Source organism: Rhea americana, unplaced genomic scaffold (genome assembly GCF_003343005.1).
Source record: "Rhea americana isolate MKP2758 unplaced genomic scaffold, rheAme1 scaffold_186, whole genome shotgun sequence".
Classification (NCBI taxonomy): Eukaryota; Metazoa; Chordata; class Aves; order Rheiformes; family Rheidae; genus Rhea; species Rhea americana.
In genome coordinates this window covers 275,771-294,888 of record NW_028185994.1, presented here as the reverse complement: position 1 = coordinate 294,888, position 19,118 = coordinate 275,771, and the positions used below count along the sequence as shown (strand labels likewise).

The following is a 19,118-nucleotide window of genomic DNA, read 5'->3' as shown; positions in this document are numbered from 1 at the left end:
SGGGGGGGTTTGTTCTACCCCATTGAGAAACCTCCCTCACATCTCAGCCACTCTGTTGTGGATCCAGCATTTTAGGGAAATGGAGTCTCCATTGTGTCCCATTCCAGGAAGAGAATACTATTYTCAGAATATCTGACATCAAGCGATTTCTGTGTCTCTTTTCTGTGTTTGGCCCTATGCATTTGACAATAGCCCACTGCCGTAAAAGTCACAGACTGCAGTGAGGGTGAACAAACCTCTATCCCCTACAAGGAGAGGAGGGAGGAGGAAAGGAGACAATACTGCAGTTTGTTCCAGCAATGGCTAACATCTCTTTCACTAGCTATTACCAACATTTCAGGGCCTGAAGAAGTGCCTGGGACTTGTGCTACATAATTGTCTTGTAAACTGCGATGGCTGCATCAGCCAAAACCACCTGTTGAAGGAGAAGGAGATTTGGTTTTGCAATGTCGCTAGCAAGTGCATGGGGTATCCCAGCTGCAATGAYGCCTTAGTGCTGAAAACTGCAAGAATGCCCTTATCCAGACCTCCGAGCAAAACCTAATTCAAGATTGGAGGAGTCCCACAGACAACTACGTTTACAATCAGTGCTACGCAAGCAAGCACCAGCAGCACTTAGAACTGCAGGGTGCCAGCAGGTTGGAAGATGATTTACACTCAAGTGGACTTCTTTCAGTGCTATAACCTATTTAGCTCTTAGTATTAACCTTGCTTTTCCCCAAAAAAACTTCTAGAACCAAGAGCAAACTCTCCTAATTCACGCAAAAAGCACACTCCTCTCCCTTCTAGTCCATATACTTCACTGCTTTGCATCCTCGCATTTGGAGAGAAAGGGGTTGCTCTGTGTACACCACAGCCCTACCTAAGCACAGAAACCATGCCACAGTAGGATTTGGAACTGCAAGGAGACCAGAAGAGTTTAGCTAGCTGTCTCTACAGATCTTTACTGATGCTTTGTAAGCTGCATAGTTAGCCCCATCAGTCTGGGATGTCTTTTTATCCTCCTCAGCAGCAAGTTTCGTTATTTGCACTTTGGGCCTTTGATCTGCTACCCAGACACTCAGCAGTAAAACATACCGCAGCATACTGATGGTCTTAAGACACCGTCTCCATTGAAGTGTCACATAATTAGACATTACCAAGAGAGGGCACTGTCAAGTTGGTATCACAGGAACAGCTGCAGCACAGTAATGTGAGGGCAGGGCACGATGTCTCTGTTTCAGTCTGTATCAGTGGACTCCGATCACTCTGTCCTTTTCAAATACGGTTGAGAGTTTATTGTCATTAGCAAGGCAAAGTACCAGGACTGTATGCCTCTTGGGCCATTTCAAGTAATTGTTTGGAAAGCAGCTTTGGTCAGCAAAGACATCTTGGAATGAGTGCTTTGGCAGCTGAACTGCAGTTGCTAAAACCATATACATAGTTCAGTTATGTTTTGGTCTGTGTGTTTTGGTCCATTTGGTCAGTTATATTCTGGCTTGGGTGCGTATTTGTATTTGATGGGGGGGGTTAAAGTAACTGCTAAAAATACTTATGAGGCTGTGAAGATAACATACRATGCCAAATCCCCTGGCTCAGATTGCACATATAATTGTAGCATTTGGCAACTGTGAAAGCTGCAAGTCTTCACAAAACAGGATCAAGTTGTACATTTTGCTGTGTGCAATCTGCATGGTGTCCAAACCACTCATTGCTTGTACACTGCAGTTTAGCTTAAAACCAGACTAGGATAGTTACATACACAGAATTAGCAAGATATTCAAAAAATAAGTAAAAAAGCCAGTTCTCATTCTTCTGCTCTCATAACTGAGGAAAGGTTTTAAGTATACAGTCCTCATTGTGATCTGACAGATCTATCAGTCATATCCTTAACACATCATAAATTACTAGGCTTTTACTACTACTACCTGAAAGGCTTCACATGCCTTGTTCCCCTCCACACACACAAATCAGTTGGTCTAGGAGATGATTCCTCTCTGCACAATTTTTGCTATGCTTGTATAGTTATACCATTATCACGACAATCTAGCTCTATATCATTCTCAATGCCGGGCTTTCCAGCTTTATTTGCATGAAGCACATTGTTTTAAATGCTAATACTGTATAAAGTAATAAGTGTATTTAATTAAACATTATGTGTATGTATTACATATTATGTGTATGAAGTGGTCTTCATCTTTATTTAAGGTGAAATTTTGAAGAAATGTCTGTATTTCAAAAGTTCCTTTCCTATAATTTGAATTTCACAAGCTGTTGAAATAAAGTACAGGCACTGCATTAAAAAAAAATTAATAAGATACTGCTTTCTCATGGCTAGCATATCCTACAGACTTAAATGGACCATCCAAAACCCAGGCACAGCAAAAGGGCTCTCATCGTCAGCATCACTGCAACATCTGCAGATCCTGCACCTGTTTCGGCTAACAAACACTATCACACAGTGCCTCACAGTAGTGTGCTGCTACAGCAAACCACTTCTGCAGAACAAGCTTGCCCATATGACAGGTACTGTCAATGAGACCTCTTTCAACAAAATGCAACAACAAAACTCCACCTTGTCCTTTCTAAAATACAAGCCAAAAAAACATATATTCTCTTTACTGACCACTCGGGGAATGGAGGGGAGGGGGGAGAAGTTAAGGAAACAGACAAGCCACAAACTYTAGCTACTTAAAACTTTTCATGCACTTAACTAGAGGAAAAAGTTGGGTAAGTTGCAGCTCTTTCTCAAATTCCCTTCTTTCTAATGAACTTACACCTTCTCTCTTCATCCCCCTCCCTGCTCTCCTATGTGTGTACATTATCCTTTCAGACTGGCTGGATGCTGACTGTCATCTGATCACAGGTTAAACACAGCAAGTTCTACGAGGATGCTTTCAGCTAGAGCTGTGCAAATGCACCTCTGATTYTGTTTGAAAATTTGTGTCCCTTTTTTCCAAATTCCACTGTCTGCCACAGCTTTCTTCATCAGCCCTAGCACAGCCAAGTCATTGCTATTGAAACAAGCAACAGCAAGAAGTCAGAAACAGGAAGTTGAGGACTGGGTASGATCAGCTAAACAAGATGCAGCAAAGAATTGTCACACAAAGTCACAAATAAAGCCCCACACTGACCTGTGAATGGAACACGCCAGAAACTTCCAGTGCTCAAATAAGGGACTGGATTCATCCAGACAAAGCTATTAGTGTGGTGGTGTTTTTTTCAAATTCAGTGTCACAAGAGCTAAGTATCTAAAATAGCCCTCTGCCATGAAAAGTATGAGCAGAATACCAGTATGAGGAACCAAGATGCAGACAGTGACCCAGCATACTTGAGTATATAAAATGAAGGCAGAAGAGGCACTCCGCAACATCTCAGCCTAAGAATTAGAAAAGGTATAAAAAACCAAAGCTGTAGGAACAATGTTAGCACGTGCAAAAGCACCTAAGACGCTGCTTTAATTTCTGCAACATTGCTTTGACTTTGAATTCGACTCTATGCCAGCCTTCTTGACTTGCTGGTCAGAACTATACTGTAAGCACAGTTAAAATCTCCTTCGGATCACGCAGTGTGCTTAACTAGCTCCATAACTCACACGTAAATCCCTCTAATCTGCGGTGGTGTCATCTTTGAAGTCACAGGAAATCCAAATCGTCTGTTAACACATTTTGAATATAGCATCTGACTATATTTGACATAACAAATTTTTTTATTAAAGTAGTCTTGAAGCCTTTATAGTCTTCACAGATTTGAGGTATGGGGATGAAATGAAAGTTTTAGTCAAATCAGCTACGGTCAAGCATTATTGGTCAGGATTAACATTGTGTATCACTATTCTAAGGACTTGCTCTCTGCTTCTAAACCTTCTTCCTTGACTCACCTGTGGTAGTCCAGTGCAGTTCAGAAAATATTTTCTTGATTTCATCCTCTGTTGAATAAATTTCCAGAGCTGTAATCTATAATCATTTCAACATCACTTTGTACTCTAAATACCACCAAGGTAGAGCATACTGAGCCCTCAATGGAGACCATTTATTCAATATCTTACCCACTAAAAAGTTGTGAGCTTTTCTTCTGAACCTGAAGCCTTCTTGAGACTGCTTGGACTAAGTTTGAAGCTCTTGCACAATATGTATTTAAGCAGTTCAGTTACACACTAGATAAACCACGGTAATTATTAACAGTGAAATAGTACACAAGACTGAACAGACCACTCATGTAAGATATAGAGCTAGAGATGAGGTTTTAGTACAGTAAAACTAGAATACAGCACCTGTGAATGCTGGTTGAGATTAGACAGCCAAGGAGGCAGCAGAACAAAGATTTTYTGGATCAGTTTGAAATGCAGCCATCTCGATATACAGCAGTTCTGATTCCAATTGCTTGATTAGCAGAAGCAAGAGCAATCTTCTCTTACTGCCCAAGCATCCCATCCACCATCCCCTGATGGGGGAAAGGGTCTGCCAGGGTCCATGAGGACAAGGACACTGTTCAAGCACACCACAAACTTCTAAAGTCCCAAAGCACAGGTTTTTCTCTTCCTTGTGAGCTCAGTTGCAGGCAGCCTCCAAACAATRGCGCTCTGCAACTGACACTAGTGTTGAGTATTTACACAGCACAATATGCAGTCCTACCAGCAAAGGACACCAAAGGCTCAGTGCTTTGTGTTCTTCTAGACTAAGATCTAAAGTCTGCGTTAAGTCATTTAGCAAAAAACTACCTGGAACTGCTTACCTGCAAAAGGAAGCTGTAAGTAGTATGCTCAGTTCACTAGAAGTGATATAAGCTACCTAATAGGCCTGCTGCTCCCACTTCAGAGAGCTTCTGTCTTATGTAACAAATCGGACAGGAAAGCAGTTTTAACTAAAGCTCTCAAGAGCTTTAAGAAAGCTTAGAGACAAGCAGGACTGCCTCTGAAAGAACAAAAGCATTGCGGGCTGGTCATTCACCAGCAAGGTGAAATCACTAACAACTAAAGGAAATGTTTGCTCGCCCACCTCCAGCACTCAGTGGAAGAGGAGCAAGAGACCTTCTCAATTCATCCAAGTCAACACATTTTGCTGTTTAACAGATCTTTAATATCAGTAAATGTTGAAGTGATATCTCAGTGCACAACAGCACAGAGACTACAAATCTGGAGGTATTCCCATTTCAGACACAGGAAGGAAATATGAGGAAGAACATGCAATCAAACAATGATCAGCTTTAGATACATCATGAGGTTTGGTCCAAAAAAAACACTGAAACAATTAATCCAATTTCTGCAAACACGCTTCTCTGAAGAAGGTTAAGATATTGCATTTGTAGTGTTTCCATTRTGCTTTCCTTCAGCGAACCAGTGGAGCCTGCTTGAGTGAGATGAGGACTGAGCGCATGCGGGACACGTCTTTAGCCTGCTTACTAGACTTTGGATTAAAGTCACAGAGCTGAGCCACACGTTCCCACTCAGTGCCTGGAAAAATGTCTTCTGCATCATTCACAAAGGCTTCTTCAGCTGCCCTAAAAGTAATGCAATGCATCTTGTGTTAACGCCCAACTTATGAGGCATTCCTTCCCTCTTACAGGATGAAGCTGATTTGGCATGTTTTGTAAGAAATGTGACCTGACAGCTGCTGGACATTATGGCTACTCACACTCCCACTGCCCCAACCCTGGAGATGAAAGTAGGTTGCAGTAATATGCTATGCACAAGCAGTAGAGAGGATTGCTATGTAAAATGTTGGAATACAGGTGTTTGGTTTCAAGAGCAGTTACCCAGTCTTTGCCTACAGGAGGCAGCACACAAGCTGCCAACAACTAAGGCACTTTGATGTAGGCATTTTATTTATAGAGCGATGCTCAAGTCTTAATTATTTAAGCTTCTGACACTTACTATTTTGCTTTGGATATATGTCTACTCAAAATTTACAACTCCCTGCAGCATTTCTTACAAGAGATTCTATTTGAGGATTTGTACCAGCCACAAGGCCAACAGGACATCATAAAACTATTTGCTGATGATTCCCAATGCTGTAGTGAAGCAGCATGTATCAAAATAAATTTAAGTCAAGAATTCTATGTCTGTAGGTGCTACAGACTAACAAAGCATATGCTGACAGAGGGGATGATTAGTTTGAGGTCAGCTAACAGGATAAACATCTCCCCTGCTCTCACCCTTAAAGATATTCGAAGGCGGTGGGTTCCCCTCCACCTATTACGTATGAGTTGGTACCAGTGGCTTCCCAGTAGCATCCTTCTGGCATTGCTATGCTGCCAACAGCATTGTTTCAATGCATGTGTAACACTCCAGCATCTAGTTTACATGAACTGAGGGCAAGAGCTGTAAGCACCAAAAGATCAAACCAAATCCATCTACTCCAACAAGCAGTACAGAAAAAGCAGTGAAGATGACTCTCCCATGAGTATTCGGCACTGTTCACAGGGATGATTAGGTTACAGACACCACTGAAGACAAGGATCACTACAACACTGCTACTTCATATGACATGACACTTAAGGGGCAGTGAAGATTTTTACTTAACTGTTCTAGGCTGTAGCAAGGATGATTTATGTTTGTGCTTAAAAGTGAAGAGAAGAAAAGAAACAAGGAGAAAGTTTAAGTCAGATATAGAAAATGAGAATGAGTTTAATGCAGATGATTAGCTAGCTGAACATGCACTAGTAGCTTGGCCTACATCAAGGAAATATGCTGCCGGTTTTATTATGCAGCACTAACGCTGCACAAATGCACTGGCTATACAAAAATAAAGGTTTTACTGGAAAGTTTGTCAAAGCCAGCTCCAAGAGACTTCAGAACAAAGTCAAACACCACCTGTAAATCCCACATTTCACAAGTCTTGCTTTACATCCACCTACAGTTGGGCAATGAATTCCACACAGAACCTTCAATATTAATTCATTCAAAGTCACATCATGGCTCACATGGCTCACAAGTACACACCTTTTAGAAGGTGTCAACTTAGAATCTGTGATACGGGCATCTTTTAATTCCACTCTACAAATTAAGGGAAGAAACTAAGATGCATGAACAAGCCAATGAACACTGCAATCCTTCCAGCCCACAGAAACTAGAGAACTCCTYGAGGCTTGAAAGTCTCTGCCTTGAAAGTGTATTCTCATTAGTCCTTTAGGTTGGCAATAGGTCTACTTGGAAGTGCTCCTAGATGTTCTGCTGTCAGCTAATGTTGATTTGTTAATGCCATCTTCCTTCACTCTTTTAATTTGTTCACTAATACTATCCTAAAGTTTATAGGAGCCTCTTCTGCCCTGACTTACAGCAGGTGATACCTTTCCGGTTTCCTTTGCTTGCAGAGATTTATCTGCACAGCTTGCTCAAATATTTCTGACTATATGGGCAAAGCAGTGCAGGTCAGAAGTTCAGTATCCATCACAAGAATGTAGAATATACATTCTTCTTCTCTATGCAGGCAACTAAGATTAGATGCAGCACCCTCCTGAGACTGCATCAGATATTAACTTGCACGCCCAGTAAGGCATCTTGTAGAAGAGTCTTCACTGTCCTAGAAACAACTCTAACTTCTATAATCTTCTACAGACCACTGAAGTCACTACTAAAATCACAGTACTAACATCAGTATGCAGGTATGCATACTACATGGCATAACTTGAAAGGAATGGTTATCATGCAGCATAAGGCATCCTTGCAGGAAAATTGCACTTAAAACTGTAGATTAGAGTTAGTTCAAAAAGTAATGGCTGTTTACCTACATTAATATTGGCATCAAGTATTCAGCAGAGATCACCTTCAGATATTTAACACTTTCTGCTAGTCAACTAGATAATGAGGACGTTAAAAAGAGAATTAGTAGTTAATCAACATACACATAACCAATCACGTCAGCGAAGGGTTGTTTGTAGAAAGCTTCATCTGCCACCCTAGGTAGCAAGTTGTCCAACAGGTAGGCAAGCAGGCAGGAAAAAAGAAATAAGGTTAAGAAGTGAGGAACGCAGCTGAAGACAATTTTAGTAGGTACATTAACCTTGCATATCACCTATCATCTATGAAAGCAGCTACAAGATGGCACATAGCAATCTATGAAAGCAGCTACAAGATGGCACATAGCAATTAAGTCACCGACTCAGAGGAGCAACATAAGACATACACTACATCCTTCTTAGCTGAGATCAGCTAGATGAAGACTCGAATCCCAGTGCCAGCATTAGATTACTCTCCTCCCGGTGAAAAGAGACTAGTTAAGAGAAAAATCTCACTAGGCTGAGAATACCAATAACTTCCTTAGAGTAATACTATTTCTGTAACAGCAGCTCTTGGTACACTGGCCCTGCTCCAGAATTAATCACCTGAGTTCAAACACTGATCAAGACAAAACTATAGTGGCATCATGTATTTTGTCCACTATCCACAAGTGCGCCATTAGACTGTATCAGACATTAACTTTGCACACCCAGTAAAATATCTTGCAGAAGTCTTCACTTCCTTTTTTTCCTTGCCTCATTGAGCTAGAACTCTGCTAGAACTCTGTCTACTCAAGACAAACCTGTTGGCCAAGTTAAGTGAGAAAAAAGTGTTTCAGAAATATAGTCCAGCTCAAGTTCTGTGGTCTCCCAAAGTATAAGGTAAGCCTAATGATCACTTGGAGAGAATGGCACTGGAAACTGTATGTCAGAAGTGGAGATCTAAGTAGTATTAAGTCAACATTATCATATTTACCTTTATATAACTCGAAGTCAAAATCCTTCAGGGAGTCTAAGAAAGTCTAAGAATTTATTAAACTTCAATTTCTTATCATTTTCAGCTCCATAGCTTGTAATGAGCCAATTCAAACACTACATTTAGTGGCTTAGATACAGCCAGCACTTAGTTCTGCACTGGCAGAACAGAACCAGGATATTCCTCAAGCATTTCCATACAAAGTGGCCAAAGATTTTATAGTATCTGATGAAATAACTTGCGGCAGAGGCTAACCAGAAGGCCACTTCCACGTGTAAAGATAGCAACTAGAACCTGTACAGCTGGAAGTATGTAAACAAGTAGGCAGAATAATTAGCCTATTCTGGCCAATTTTAAGCCTTGCATCTTAAGGAACTGTCAGTAAAAGCCAGAATTACTTCATGCTTTCACCAACTACCCTTAAACATTTAATACAGCTCTAAGAAAAACCATCGTCTAATATTCCCCTGGAGACCTATCCCTCTTCACAGATCTGAAACACCAGTTCCTTTGGAAATGCTGGAAGTATTCTAAACTTTCTCTTCCACTACCACCATAGCCATTTTTGTACCTCTTCAAACAGCGAATGAACTTTACCTGTTGCTGGCTTTTGTTTTCTGGAGCTTTTCATCTTGCCTTGCATACCACTCCTCCAGCTCCTTTATTGCTTTCTCTTTCCATTCCGCCTCCTGCTTTCGTGAGTTAGCATCTGAAGATTCAAAAACTGGTTTGTCAGTCATGTTTGCTCCACTTGGGTCTTGAAAACATTTCAGCTGATGGCTCTGGGTTCTAACTACTCTAGTGCAGAGAGTCACTTGATCGACTCTGATAAGGGTTAAGAGGTTTACTGATTCAGGCCATTAAAACTAAACACTGTGAACTCTCAGAGCATTAGCTAATCAAAACGCCTGTGCTACTAACTGAGACAGCTCACTTCAGTTTAGGCCAAGCAGCTGTAGACTACTCATTCAGTAACTCTGGGCCTGCAAATTGTTACAAAAGAGAAAGTCAGTTTGCTATCCTATCATGAGAACAAAGTTCAGTAAAGCCTTTGTGCTTAGAGAGAATAAGGGAAGGTCTGGCACTCAGTATGCTTTTAGGCCTGTCTCATCAACAGTTCAGGACAAACCTTCATGCAGTAATCAGCACAGGAAAAGAGCACCACACTCAACTATATCCAGAATGATAATATACTGAAAGTTAGGTTCTAACAATATCAAGCAAAACCACTTCCCTCATTTAAATAAAAAGCAGGACAGTTTGTAGAGTTCCTGGAGCAGTCCAAGGGTAGATATCACTGCATTTGATAACAACTATCCTCAGTACATTACTTAAGTCCATTACCTATTTTAACTAGTAGATTAAGATTCACGTGGTAACAAATGGCCTCAGCAATTATAGTATAAGCAATCTTTATCCTTGGAAAAATAAAGCTGACAGTTGCTGTACTTACACACTCATTTCTGCTGATAAACACAGTTCACTTTCTATTTAGGATTGAGGAACAGCTTATAGGTAAGTACATGGCAAGTTTCTTGGATCAGTGTTCACATAGCCATCTGCTTGCTCACTCATACATCAACAGTCTTCTTATTAGAAGACTCAACTTCCTCCAAGCTCACTGCTGAAGCAGTGGGTTAGACTCCCAAGAGCTAGAAGCCATAGTTTTGGGAAGTCCAACTGCTTAAGTTGTCACTTACAAGTGAGTCACAAGCAAGAGTTACTACTGCAAACACCCTCCTTACCAAGCTGCTCCAGGCGTTCCTTTTGCTCCTCTCTCCACTTACGAATACTCTCTGGTTCGGACTGCAGTCGATCTACTTGTGATATGGCAGCATAGCAGTCTGTTGGCCCATTACTCTCCTTAAAGAAAAATATGAATGTTATTTATACATTACAACTGTACATTGCAACTATCTGCCTGCAAGCAATATAAAATTAGACACTATTTGAACTAAGCACGGAAACTCACCCAGTGTTAAAATGCATTTTTACTATTAAGATGAAACATTTTGACTACAAAATACCCAGAAGTTAAGTAAATTAACAGAAGGCTGTCTTTGGCAACCTGAGAACAAACACAATTTCAAGCTGACTGGGAAGTCTAACTATACCAGAGCTTTAAACGTGAAGCAAGTAGAAGACAGTTCTTTAGTATGCAGCTGCAGGCTCAGAGGTTGTTTAGTTCAACTGATCTTAAATATTGGCTATGAAAAATAAATCTTTTGAAACTTTTGTTATTTTGCCCAGGAATTTATAGCTGTTCTCCGTAACTTTTGTCTACTTAAGAGAAATTTGCAAACCTTAAAAGCCAACTTCCTGTAAAGACATTACATAATTTGGATTGCTGTAAGCAGCTTAAAACACAAGATGCAGCTCAGCACTGAAGCTTCAAAACTGTGCACATACTGAGACATATTTTACCACACAATAAAGACATGGAACTAATAGGGCTATTGTTAGTGTACCCGACTCCCGAATTTGCTGAATGTAGTAATACGTGCCACTCACAACACACTATTTCCAACAATTTATTAGCTCATCCACTCCCAACACGCCTAGAAAAAAATCCCACTCCAGACAGTATCAGTTGGATTACAGCTGATAGCAGATTTAGTTGTGTCCTGTTGCTCTTCGGACTTCCTACAACCCTTGTAGTGAGGAAACAATGCAAGGAGAAAGAGCTAAACTGGCGTAACACTGCCAGAAATCACATTCAGTCCAAAGACTACACAGACATACCAGACTTCCAGAGGCAAACCAGTTACAGTAATTAAAGGAAAAATTATGTATAACACTTTCAATCTGTTCTTCCTCATTAAGGAATGTCTATCAAACAAAAGCAGCAACTGGTCAGAATCAAGACATTTCATCCACCATTTGTTGCACAGTAAGGCACAAAGTACCAGTAAAATAGTTTTCCTATCACCTCTCAAAAGCGAGGCTAAAACAATACTAATAGTAATGAAAATTATTCCAGTTTCATGTTTACTTCAAACGTTATGGAGGAGTAGCTCCTATGCTACCTTCTTCCCAATCATTCATGCAAACAGCCTCATACCACACAATGACAATGCCATGGCCAAACTGGTGTTAAAATCACCTACAGTGACCACCTCAGTATACTGCTGTACCAGTACTGTGGATGAAGGCAGCACCTTCTTCATTTATTATACTCTGCCTGATCAAAATGCTTTCATACAATGACAGTTAATCCACCAGTTCAATTTTACACAACTCTGTCATCATAAAATATGGATAAAATGCCATAAAATGTTTTCTATCAGTTAGCTCCTTAAAAAATAATAATAAAAAATAAAAAAATAAAATAATAATTTAAAAAACAGTATTCAGTAAGACAAGCACGATACATGATTTATCCCTACTGGATAAGCATTTTAGGAACTAAGCATTCAGAATTCCTTTCATACCACAAAATTAGCCATACCACAGAACCTGACAATCAGCCCTCAGTGGTTATATCCTAGGAACTCATAATTCAAAACTGATTGCTGCTCTAAGTTGCATTTGAGTTCAAAGGAGGGGTTTATTAGAAGCATTAATAGCTTTGAGATGAGATAACAGAAATTCCTCTTCACAGATGAGACAATGAGACCCAAATACACTAGCGACAAGTCATTGAAAGTACTTGTTTAGATTAAAGTTATAGTACAGTATAACAGCACATTCTAAGTACAAAATACTTCTGCCTTACCTTGTAGATATCTCCATTCACCACTCCATCAACATCTGTAAAGAAGCGATTATAGTTTAGTGATTTGACAAAAGCAGTCAGATTTACTGACCAAAATAACTTGTTTGGAAAGCTTTATCATAGTATCTAAAATAAGAGTTATGCAAGTGATTCTTACTTTAGAGCTTGCAGGGTAACTTCCTTATTTCTGAGCTTTTCCAACAGTTACCAGTTGTCTTATGCAGAGACAAGCAAACCATCATTCTTCAGAACCAGTACTACAAATTCATTTCTTCCCCATGAAATCTGGCTGCAGGCCAGATGAACATCAGAGCTCATACAAAGCTACCACATCAGTACTCTCAGATTATTCCCACCTCCTCCTCCYTGTCCTGGAAGCTGAATGTTAGATAGCCTTTTGTAAGTCAGGAAGTATGTCTTTCAGTGTTTTTTGTCTCTACATGGAAGACTAAAACCCTGTAGGACAGCCCTTAGTAATGTTTATCATACTTTGGTTATCTCCTAATTCCTAATCAGCTCAAAAGCTGTGACTAACATTTCTAGCAAAAACACCTTTCAGCTACCTTCTATGGTGACATCTTGGATACTTTCCTGTTCCCTGACTTGGCTACAACATTATTCCCTCCAAAGAGACACTGGCAGTAGAGCCTCAGGAACAGGAATTAGATGGCAATCTGTCACAGAGTCTTAGTGGTTTGGGATTTCATCTTATTAGAAGTGAGCAGCAGGGAACATCTGTCAGCTATGAAATAAACATCAAGTCTGTGAAACTTCAAGTTCCCCAAGAAATGCAGGAGGCATCAATATTTCCAAGAACAGCTAAACCTCAGCAATACATCATTTTGAGAAAGTGTTGTGTATCATCTGCCTGGGCGGTGTGCTAGTCTCCTCACTAACAGCTTTGCCTCACCTGTAACACTATCATGGGTAAATTGATACAGAAGCATTTCTGCCGCACTAAAACACTCTTCAGTGAAAGCTGAGATTGTACCAAGGTCACCCAATAGTAAACAAAGGCAAGCATTTTGCATCAGGAAAATACTCAAGTACGGCAGTTACTTCATTTGAAGCTAAGCATATTCCACTCCTGTATCCTCTAACTCTTCTGTATGGCTACAAATGCCCTAACATCAGGACACTGTTGCTGACATGGGAAGCTCTCCTTAGTCCTTTATCAGGAAAGTAGGTTAAGCAACAGCAATCCCCTTTCCATAAGCCAGTAGCAGTCATTCAGCCAATGGGGCAGAGGACCTGAAAGATGTTAATTCAAATATGAYAGTTAAGTTTTAAGATAGTAGTCCCCAAAAACATACTTACTGGGTTCAGGAGAGGAGAGACTCAATTCAAGTACATGGATGAGTTAGGAAAAAAAAGCTAGCTTTTAGGCTACAGGAGGCTAGTATTTTCTAACTATGTTCCTGTATCTGAAAGATGACAGCTACTCTATTTGCTTGCAAGTTCACTGCAAGCTGCAGGAGCCAAAAAGAACAGGTATAAGAAGCGCATGAAGGCAAGAGCACCCGTCTGCTTCACAACAGTTACCTTGTACATCATTAACACCAAGCTGGAAGTCTCCTCAAAGCTGATTTGTAGCTACCATTGTACCTACACTGACTTCAGCAACTACAGCTACAAYTAACAGTTCTACTACTAAACAAGTCTAGTGAAAATAAAGCTCATAAAAGAAACATGCTTACATTTTACTCACCTTCAGCTTAAGCATATTAAGAATTAGTGTTTATCCATCTATATATACTGCCACAGTTGGCCTCTTTTTGACAGGGCTGGAGTTAAAGCTAAGCTGCACCCTATAAATCCTACAGGTATTAACAGCTTGAATAAGCCAGCTGTCCATTCTCTCTGTCCTGGAAGAGGAGAACGTAAGGATCATTCCGCAGGATCTAGAGATTGAAGTTTACTGCTACAACACTCAATAAAAGCTAGTCTTCGAATATCTCATTCCACTCCCCAAAAGAGGTTGTTCTGAGCTCCAGAAGGAGGAGTGAAGTTTTATTTCATGAGATAGACTCCTTGGGAAGCACCAACTGATCAGCTAGCTTGGAGGGCCAATCAGTCCTGAAGAATCTTCCAAGAGCTGCAGTAATACAGATATTTTCTTACGACATCAGTGAAGAAAAGCTCATCATTAAGATCTTCAGTATTCAGGCTGGTAGTCAAAACTGCAAGGAATAACTGTTTTGGCTGGGAGCCATGGCTGAGATAGAGATGTATCTGTGTCAGGACTACTTGTCYTCTGTATGGAAGCACTCACTAACCAGCAAAAGGCTAAGTTTTTTCAGGGAACAACAGAATCAGAAGGTTTAATGTTAATATAAGGTTCCCACCTGTTTTGAGCTTTCTAGAACTTGTGATTAAAATGCAGAGTCAGCATGCTGACAGAGCATACTGCAAGCAGAAGAGGAAAAAGCACTTTACTGACGCACTGCAACACGCCTATGCAAGAACCTTAACAGGAACTGCACCAACAGTCAAATATTCTCTCATTTTAACTCTCCAGTCATGGTAATTCATTACCGTGTCTAGAATAATTATCTGTTTGCCAGCCTCCACCTCAGTAATCAAAGCGAGCTGTGTCGCAGGCTTTCACCTGCACTTGTGTCTGACTTCCCACAGAAAAAGCCTAAATACTTTTGCCACTATCACTGTGTTTTCATGAGCCAAGAACAATGAGAGTTCTTTACTGGCATCAGTCTACCCAATTCTGTCACAGTATCACATCTTGAAATTGCTGAAGTTAATACCGTGCTTTCAGAACTGCTATAGTTAGAAATGCCCCATATTCCTCCATTTTGCTTATGAACTCTGAAAGATCTAGGGTCCTTGAGATAAAGCTTTATTGCTAAGGATACCGTTACACAAAGCATATCTAAACATCCAAAAGCTTCTGTAACATGTTGACAATAGACTATTCAACTTTAACACAGGAACCAGCTAGTCTTCAGTCTGGTGGTGAGACTGAAGAGAGGTGAGGGCATAAGCTCTATCAGCTACCCACATATGCAGGAGAGACAGGGCACTCAAGCCTGCTAGGAACAGACATCAACAAGCAGTGCCTTCCACCCACAGCATAGCTTACTGAAGAGCTAGGTAGCTTCAAGATAAATACAGCAGCAGCTCCCCTGCTTCAGTCCTTCAGTCATAGACTCAATATACAATGGATTTGCCAAGTAAACACTCCAGCTGAAAGTAAGGCCAAGGAAGCTGATATGACTTCAAGAACTGGGCAGTCCAATCAGACAACACTGGATTTGGAAACATGTTATTCCTTCAGCAGGTGCACTCTTTCTAGTATGCAGGAACTAGAGATTAGTTCCAAGACTATACATCACAATTTTAGCCAATTGCTTCTTTTAGAGTTGACATGTCTTCCCCTTTGAGAGAAGTGTTCATATTGAATTTGAACAATCAGTAAGCTGCCAGAGGCTCATTGCAGTGATGTCCAGCTACTCTGAAGGCAAATCTCTGCAGTAATACCAGGCTCTGTACTATCTGGCATAAAGTTTGTCAATGCCTGCTTGTAAGCTCTTTGAAAATTATGCTCTCAATGCAGCAGATAAGAGGGCTATCAGAAGATTTAGAAGTGTTATCTCTGCAAGCTGCTGGCTGTAGTGTAAGCTCAACCATTTTCTACCCCACAGATTAGTTCCGCCTGAATTTTTCCTATTCAGCTATGCTCTGGACTATCCTGCCCACAGGAGAAGTGAACTTCTACATGACCATACATAAACACAGTACATTTTATAAAGTACTTTTAAGTATTCTTTTAAACATTGAGTACTCCACTTCTTCACCTCTACTTCAAATAAAGTAGTAGCTACAATTCTAACAGAAAAATTTAAGCAAGCCTAATATATTCTGATATATAGTTGAGTCAATTTGCCACTGGAGGCAGAGCTCTACGTTGCTCCTTTTTCTTTGGGGAAACCAAAAAACTTTCCCTACACCTACCTAATATTCATCATAGGATCACAGAAAAGTCTTGTTCAGAGTTTCTTGCATTACAATCTAAAAAAAATTGTGGAGAAGAAATGAGTTTTTCTAGTTACACATTCACTGTCAAGTCCACATGCTAACTAAAGGCTTACAGATCAAAAAGAGTGCTTATTTCCTGTGTCCTAGTTCTAATTCTATTGTAATATCCTCCTCACAAAAAAAGAAAAAAAAGTCATTAGTCCTCTCATTTGCACTATAACTCCATAGGCCTGTACTAGCCTCACCACCTCCCAAGGATTTGCAATAATGCTACGCCATGACAACTTCTGCAACTTAGCAAAACATGTAGTATTCTGTTGTAAAGGACAAAATACGATTTCTTATCACGAGCTTTGTAAATAGTGTACTATCACAAAGATAGCAACCTGAACAGATGACAGCCTTTTAAGTTTACCACCCTTTTCAGTGTTACGTTATGGTGCTTTGAAGTCTTAAGGTAACGACTACACAGGAAAACTCAGGGCAGTAACTGTTCAAAGGGTTAAGGAAGAGCATCAGCGCTCAGTAACAAATAATTTGTTCTATCTGTGGTATCAACTAGAGAGACAGGAAGAAACAATTTTATCCTAATAATGTTTTTAAACCAATTGATATTCAGTCTCTGCAAGGCTAATAAATGTTACAAGCTGTTATGGTTTATGGACACACACTAAATGCAATTAAGTTTCTTAACTGCCAGACACTTCAAACTGGACTCATTCAGGCTTGCTAAGAACACATAGCAAGTGACCTGCTAAAACTTAAAGACTTGATATTGTAAGATTGGAGAAGATAAAAATAAATGCAGGCATGAATTTATGACAGGAAAGGGGATCCACTAAAATAGATCACAATACTAATAACCAGGTATTAGTGCTATATTGCTCCATACAGTATTTCCCATCTTCCAAATTAATGATTATGCTTCATCTTTTAAGGGAAACTACAATTAGTTTTCACATACACCAGAAGCTTGAACAGGATTCTAATTTACATAATATAGCCTTCTGGGTTATGGTCTTCTTTTAAGAAGTTGGTGACTTCTTCTCATTTGAAATTAAAATCTTCAAACCTCATTTTAGAGCTGCCTGAGCTATTACTTTTGCTCTGGTGTTTAAAAAGGAAGCTTATCCACCAGGGAGATCAAAAAGGTTAAGGCTTAAAAAAAGTAAATCCACAAATCTTTGGCCAGAATACTTACGGATTTATACAGACCAGCCCAAGAAGAAACTTACATTCACCTATTAAGTATACAATTTAGCTAATATATTCTAAGTACTGCTGTCATGTTTAAGATGTGATCAGATCACAAGAAATCTCAAAGAGACAGAGCTGCAGAAGTTATTAGTTCTCACGTCACCATGTATTATGTTCCATTTTTTTAGGAAGTGCAGGCTCCTACGGTTGAACAAACAGATGCTCTGCAAACAAATGAGACCACCACAAGTCCACAAGCACTACATGCCATCCCTGTTAAACTGGTCAGATCACAACTCATACGCATGCCAGAAAGCAAGAGGACATACAGATCACATTAGCACTTCCAGGTCCACAGACCAAATTATTACACCCATATTTTTATGGCTTACTTTCTGGCAAAAGTTTTCCAGTAAGAGTTTGGCCTTCCATGCCAAGTGACCTTAAAAGACTTGTGAACTCTTAAAACACAAAGCCTGAAAATTGTCTTTACACATCCAGCCAATTTGGAAGTATTTAAGAAGCTGAGTTTTTGACTAGGAATCATACTGCAATGGCATTATTTCTTGCATGTAGGGAAGATATGGACTGGATGAGTTCTAGCAGTCTACTGGGAAATATCAAAGTAAAAGTTTCCCTGCAGAGGTCAGTTCTCAAACAGCTGTTTTATAATTAAAATAAACACACTCTGAAACACTAAATACTATGTAAGACCTAAAACTTCATAAAGAAATGTTTAAGGGTTCTGAAAGTAAGAGAAGAGATTTCTACCACCTCTATTTCTGCCTTACAGCTAAAATACCTAGGGCAGGCTGTGTCTGATATCAAAACAGGACAGTGTTTTAATAATCACTATTCTCAAGTTCCAAGTTCTTGAAGAAGCAGCTCTCACACAAACCTCCCTTATTAAGACAGGCATGGAGTCTGCACCATCTGGACCTTACGAATGGCTGCACTACAGCTAGTCAAGCACTAGATCGGAATCCTCAAGTCTTTCATTTAATCCAGTTATACTTTATCCCAAGAGACATTATGCACTCGGACCCTCGCATATTGCAGTAGCTTKTAATTTTGAAGATCACCGAAGGCCTAGTTTTAAAGAGACTGAACTGGGGAGCAAAGTTATTCAATTTAGTAGCAGCTTCACTAAATAATAAAACAATCTGTACTAGGGTAAAACATGCTCCTACAGACCCAGAGACAGCAACAAGCCAAGTCTGTCAGAAGCCTCAGTTAAGATCAGCATCAACCCACATTTTCATCTGGGCTCCAATTAAAAAAACCCAGCCCTCTGCAACCTCTCAGCACTGCTTTGGTTACAGCTACACACACCAAAATCCCCCGCCCCCCATGTGTCCAGCCGCTCTCCTCTGCAAACGCACAAATCCCGCGGCGTTTGGCTGCTAAGATTTGGTACGAAGGTCACCGGGGAGCAAACGAAAGCGGCGCAGGGGAAGCCACACCAGCCCCCCCCCCGAGCACGCGTTCAGGCTGCGGTGCGGGCCGCCCGCCTCCACGGCGGCCCGGGCACCGGGCGGCGCC

The 19,118-nt window shown here is 40.4% G+C and overlaps 1 protein-coding gene across 1 annotated transcript in view; it reads right to left on the bottom strand.

Annotated features, from left to right (window-relative positions):
- Positions 1–5,034: 5,034 nt before the first annotated feature.
- CLTA (clathrin light chain A) overlaps positions 5,035–19,118 on the bottom strand; it is a 25,127-nt gene continuing 11,043 nt past the window's right edge. The window contains exons 2-5 of the mRNA XM_085302141.1: positions 12,387–12,500; positions 10,417–10,534; positions 9,269–9,380; positions 5,035–5,478 (exon numbers count right to left, since the gene is read on the bottom strand). Of these exons, the coding sequence (XP_085158267.1) occupies positions 5,307–5,478; positions 9,269–9,380; positions 10,417–10,534; positions 12,387–12,500 (516 nt within the window). The 3' untranslated portion in view covers positions 5,035–5,306. The remainder of the gene's footprint in view (positions 5,479–9,268; positions 9,381–10,416; positions 10,535–12,386; positions 12,501–19,118) is intronic.